Source organism: Orcinus orca, chromosome 5 (genome assembly GCF_937001465.1).
Source record: "Orcinus orca chromosome 5, mOrcOrc1.1, whole genome shotgun sequence".
Taxonomy (NCBI): Eukaryota; Metazoa; Chordata; class Mammalia; order Artiodactyla; family Delphinidae; genus Orcinus; species Orcinus orca.
The window spans coordinates 108,759,963-108,766,335 of record NC_064563.1 but is presented as its reverse complement, the minus strand read 5'-3'; the positions used below and the strand labels follow the sequence as shown (position 1 = coordinate 108,766,335).

The 6,373-nt window shown below is 33.4% G+C and overlaps 1 protein-coding gene across 1 annotated transcript; it reads left to right on the top strand.

Moving 5' to 3' along the window:
- The first annotated feature begins 2,932 nt into the window (after nucleotides 1–2,932).
- On the top strand, nucleotides 2,933–4,496 carry HTR1F (5-hydroxytryptamine receptor 1F). The gene has a single exon (XM_004272643.3). The coding sequence runs from the start codon at nucleotides 3,151–3,153 to the stop codon at nucleotides 4,246–4,248; it is 1,098 nt and encodes a 365-aa protein (XP_004272691.1). The 5' UTR covers nucleotides 2,933–3,150; the 3' UTR covers nucleotides 4,249–4,496.
- Nucleotides 4,497–6,373: the final 1,877 nt, after the last annotated feature.

Genomic DNA, 6,373 nt, shown 5'->3' with positions numbered 1-6,373 from the left:
CTATCTATTTTACATTTGGTAGTGTATATATGTCCCTGCCACTCTCTCACTTCATCTCAGCTTACCCTTCCCCCTCCCCATGCCCTCAAGTCCATTCTCTACGTCTGCATTTTTATTCCTGTCCTGCCCCTAGGTTCATCAGAACCTTTTTTTTTTTTTTAGATTCCATATATATGTGTTAGCATACGGTATTTGTTTTTCTCTTTCTGACTTACTTCACTCTGTATGACAGACTCTAGGTCCACAGCAGAAACTAGCACAACATTGTAAAGCAATTATACTCCAATAAAGATGTTAAAAAAAAAAAAAAGGCTCAAAGATATTCGGCTTAAGTGGAAAAAAACCTAAAGAAAATTTTAGATAGATTAAAAGAGACCTTGTTTTGAAGGGGAAGAAAAGCCAGATGGCAGCAAAGACAGAATTCTCCCTACCCTCTTCCTTTTAACTTACCCAGTACTGGCAGGCCTAAGTAACACAGCATATTAGCAATTTTGATAAGAAGGGACTGTAGCAGGAAAAAGAAACAGAGTTCTTTATAGAAACTATTGAATATTTACATTAAAAACTTGCTAGAATGATTCCACAAATGAATATTTCAGTAGAGGCTTATTAAAAGAGAGGTTTTAGGTTTAAACATACATGAAAAGCAAAAATTACAATTTAAAATAGGTGATTCATCAGCCTTCTTCAGCTTCTCAGTTTCAGAGGAATATTTTAGAAGAGATTGTCTATAAGCAACATAATCCATTGATTTGATGCTACACCAAAATGATTTTGCTGCTCTCTTTAACTTCATAATCTAATAAAAACGATAGGCTGTGGTCCTGATTCTTCCTACAGTATGAAGAGGGGCCTATAAAATATGTCCCACCCCCTTTCATGCAGGATGCATCCTTCTGTTAAGGACCTTAACCCTCCATGTTGCACCATGCAATGATTCTGCCCACTTTCACCATTTGACTGCTGGTAAAAAAGTATATTTTACTCTTTTCCACAAAGTTTGAATCCTGTTTTATCTCTGATTATAATTAACACTTGCTTCTGCAAGATTAGCAAAATGATGACAATTGATGAAGTTCTGTAATGGGCACATGGATGTGTACTGCATTATTCTACTTTGTGTTTGAAAATTCTCATAATAAAAAGCTTAAAAAAAAATAATCAGGGAGGCATCAGAAGAAGAGCTAGAGGAAGATCATTTATTTGAAAAACTCCAGGAAATAAGAATGTGAGAAAGAGAGATGCTGACAAAGTTGTACAGCAGAAATGTCAGAGCTGCTCTCTGACATTTATGAGAGGAACTCAGAAAGGCTATAGCGGTGAAAGGATTAGACAAAGAGTTGAGGAAGAACTGTATTGATTACCTGCCAGAAACCTGACTCGTTGGACAAACAGCATCAGCATCATGTGGGATCTTGTTAGAAATGCAGTTTTGAAGGCCCTGCCCCAGATTTACTGAATCTCAAACTCCAGAGACTGGGACCCAATAATCTGTGTTTTAACAAGCCCTCCTGGTGACTCTGAGGCAAACAGAGTTCCAAAACCACTCGTTTAGAATTTCTAAGGAGATTGTAGCCTCCATTCTTTATCTGAAGTTGTCTTAGTTGCCCTTTACAAATGGGTAAGTGTTGATATAAATAACTTAGATATACAACTCCTTTTCAATTACATATGGGACTATTTGTATTATGGGTCTCATGTATTCAGATTTCTTCTGTCACTCAATTTGCTTAGGAGAAAGCCATCAGCACCTGCCTTCAATGAATATGAGAAAATAAAAATTAAATTTAGTACTGGTAACTCAAACACTAGGATATTAAATATGCTGCACTCCAAGTTTTTGTAATATATATATATACATAATCTTATATGTATACACACCCACTTCATAAGAAGCATTTGATATAAAAATATCAAGTATTTTAAATTTTGTTCTATCAGTTCCAATTAGTAAAACATAACCACTTTAAAGTAAAAATAATTCAAGGAATATAGAGGTACAATAATAGTTATAACTATAGCTAAGAATGAAGTTTCAGATTTCCATCTTTTCTCTGTCTTTTCCAAAGATGCAGGTAGCTACTAAAGAATTATTAAAGAAGGAGAAAAGTGCTGATTTTGGAAAATAAAAACTATTTATAAAAATGATTAATCTTATTTAATTACACCCTAATTGCTCGTATTTGACTTGCAATTAAGTAATAACATGGACTGAAGTAAAAATTATAAGCCATGTTTGGAGGGTTTCCTTTCAAAAGTAAGGTTACATGGTCACTACGATGGCGTCTTGTAAAGAATAATTTCCATTTCAGGGTGTGTGACGTTATGAGTTTTTCTTACTGGCAAGGTTCACCTCGTTCAGTGGTTTATTTCAGTCATACACGTCATTATAATTATGGGCAGTGTTGTATGGTTATTTGGTTCCAACTAGTTTTATTTCGTCTTTTTAAACCAAACTAACTACTTATATCCACAAAGACTACTAAACACTCTGATATTTTCCTAATTTCATAAAATGATCATGGAATGCTAGAAATACACTAAAAATATTTTAATTTTGTTTATTTTTCTTTTTATAACCTTTATATCCTGATATAAAATACATTGAAAGTTCCTTTAGTCTCCACAAGCCCAATGAAAATGTTCTCAGTGTAACTTTAAGTACAAAATTGTTTATGATTTTGAATACTGCCTTTAAAATGATATTTTCTTATATTACATTATATAATGCACAAATACATACTAATGACATGTGCTTTTAAACTTTTTCTGCTGTAGACAAAGAGAAAAACATAGCTAATATTAATATAGGTTTTAAACACTTTCATAATAGTAGAGATTTTAGTGATAGGTTATTTTATGCATAAAAATTGTTTTATTTGAACCCTATTTTAAGAAAATATTTTTAAAGCTATTGTTTTTTACTGTTCTTATTGTATTTCTTAAATGTAAAGAAAAAGAAAATCTGCTATCTGAACTCCACGTTTTTAATCCATAGACTATTCTGGAAAAAGATACATGTATACTTTAAAAAAAATTATTCTGAAAGGAAGAGAAAAATCTTTGAAGCCTTCTCTGAACTGTTTTTCCTCTCCTTTGTTACAGGTGTCCATTCTTTCAGCTATAGTAATCTTTTAAATCAAACAAAAAATGGATTTCTTAAACTCATCTGATCAAAACTTGACCTCGGAAGAACTGTTCGACAGAATGCCATCCAAAATTCTGGTGTCCTTCATTCTCTCTGGGCTGGCACTGATGACGACGACCATTAACTCACTTGTGATCGCTGCCATTATTGTGACCCAAAAGCTACACCACCCGGCCAACTACTTAATTTGCTCCCTTGCAGTCACAGATTTTCTTGTGGCTGTCCTGGTGATGCCTTTCAGCATTGTGTATATTGTGAGAGAGAGCTGGATTATGGGGCAAGTGGTCTGTGACATTTGGCTGAGCGTTGACATCACGTGCTGCACTTGCTCCATCTTGCATCTCTCTGCTATAGCTTTGGATCGGTACCGGGCAATCACAGATGCTGTTGAGTATGCCAGGAAAAGGACTCCCAAGCATGCTGGCATTATGATTACCATAGTTTGGATTATATCTATTTTAATCTCTATGCCTCCTCTATTCTGGAGGCACCAAGGAACTAGCCGAGAGAATGAGTGCATCATCAAACACGACAACATTGTTTCCACTATTTACTCAACATTTGGAGCTTTCTACATCCCATTAACATTGATTTTGATCCTCTACTACAAAATATATAAAGCAGCAAAGACGTTATACCACAAGAGACAAGCAAGTAGGATTGCCAAGGAGGAGCTGAATGGTCACCTTTTGGGGAGTGGTGAGAAAAGCATTAGACTGGTCTCCACACCGTACATGCTAGGAAAGTCTTTATCTGATCCATCAACGGACTTTGATAAAATTCATAGCACAGTGAAAAGCCCCAGGTCTGAATTCAAGCATGAGAGATCCTGGAGAAGGCAAAAGATCTCAGGCACAAGAGAACGAAAAGCAGCCACTACCCTGGGATTAATCTTGGGTGCATTTGTAATATGTTGGCTTCCTTTTTTTGTAAAAGAATTGGTTGTTAATATCTGTGAAAAGTGTAAAATTTCTGAAGAAATGTCAAATTTTTTGACATGGCTTGGATATCTCAATTCCCTTATAAACCCACTGATTTATACAATCTTTAATGAAGACTTCAAGAAAGCATTCCAAAAACTTGTACGATGTCGATATTAGTTTAGAGAAGTTTATTATGGAAAGATTGGGGTTCTTTCGAGGTGAAGTAACTAAATGAATGATAAAGAATAAAACATTTAAACTTTTAGAAGGACATAAATTAAAGCCACTAGAATGATATTAATATATATTTTAATAGCAAATACATATAAAATGTATTGATTTAAAGACTTTTTTTGACCATTATTCTGGAGTATGTGAAATTAGAAAATAATTTATTGTTTATAAACAATATTTTGCCTATGCAATGTCCCTAAAAACTAACTGGAAATATATATATATATATATATATATATATATATATATAATTATTAACAGTGATTTTTCAGGTTTATATCTTATAACAACTACAGAAGAATTTTCAATTAACAACATACCTCCATCCATAATTTCTACATAATCTTATTGTTTTATTATATGATTCTATTATTTTATAGACAAGATAAAATTCACCACAAAGCACACATTTCTCCTACCTAACCACTCTTGTCCCCTCTCCATCTTACCCCAGGCAAAATAGGGGGGGAAGGAGCTAGAAAAAAAAGACTCTTACTTAGTGTGACCAGAGGAGACATAAAAGTCAGAGGTTGATACTGTCTTTGTATTTTGATAGTAAGGAGTAATCATAAAATGAGCTAGGTACTGCAAAATAATTCTGGATACTGAACTTGTACATATTTACCATATTCTTTTTGTTTAATATGAATTCCTAGAAGAATATTTTCTTAATCATATATTATCAACATTTGAAATCAAAGCCTTACCCTAGTAGAAATAACTCAGGGAGGGTCTGGGGGTGATGTTCTAATTTTGCCATGTTTAGGAATCAAATTTAAGGCACTAAGTACCCTATGTTACTTGCCATAGATATTATATGCCTGACTTTTAAAAAAATATAAGATATGTTTCATTTCTGTTAATGTTAATAGGCTTAGTTACTAACTAAAATGTCTGTGATACTTTGTACTTCAGCAGCTATTTCCCTTTTATTAGAGAGAATGTGGTAGGGATTCTTAGACTTTTCACTGACTTCAAAAAAGTCTCTAGTTTTCCAACTGATAGAAATGAATAAGCAAAGATGACTATTATACTAATTATATATATTATATATGTATATATCTCCCAGTTGGTCACTCCACAAGTTCAGTGAGCCAAAGCAATTTCCTAAGTTTATCTACCATATTTATATAGGGATTTGAAAATAAAAGAACCATGCTTCTGAGAAGATTTCATTTCATTTGAACCAGCAAGGTCATATACCACCTTTTAATCCTACCATCAACCAAAATCATTTGAAAAAACAATACATTCCCTTTTATTCTAAGCTGTACCTTCATGTGTATTCTAAATATTCCTTCCCAGTGGGGTGCTTAAGAGTACATTACATCAATTTTTTATGTATCAATGACACATTACTCTCAATCTAACAAATATTTACAGAACTTAATTTTATATAAGGCATTGAGATGTACTCTCAATATATAGAAGATGTATAGAAGATACGGGAAATAATAAAATACTGTTTCTTCCTTTAACATGTTTACAATCTAAAAGGTGAAACAAATAAAAATATGAACACTATAATAGAAAAGAAAAAACAAAGATCAGCATGGAGGTTGTTTACATTTTTATGATGATTCAAAGGAAAAACTGATCACATCTTGTTGAGAAAAATCAGGAAATTTTTGTAAAGAATGTATCTAAAATGGATATTTAATGAACAGCATTTGAGCAAGAGATTTGGAAGAGCATACCTCAGGTGGTGGCAACATAAAGATTTCAGACTGCATCCTGCAAGCATTTGACGGGACATGATCATAAAATAGCAATGAGTTGGGCAGCTATTTAGAATGACAGTAGAAGAGCTTAAAAGAGAAACTGGCCATTATTGTGGCTGACTCTGAATGTCAGCAAAGGAAGTCTATAGTCAATTTGGTTGCTGTCTGTCAATGAGTGGTCACTGATGTTTTGTAGCAGAAATATTACAAGTTTAGGGCAATTCTAGAGAAAAAATCTGAGTGGATTTGAGCAGAGAGAGTATTGGACATAATAACTTCTTGTTAGAAAGCAATTATTAATCTGGGCAAAAGGTGATAAAGTCCTGAACTTGATTCTGGCAATGGGA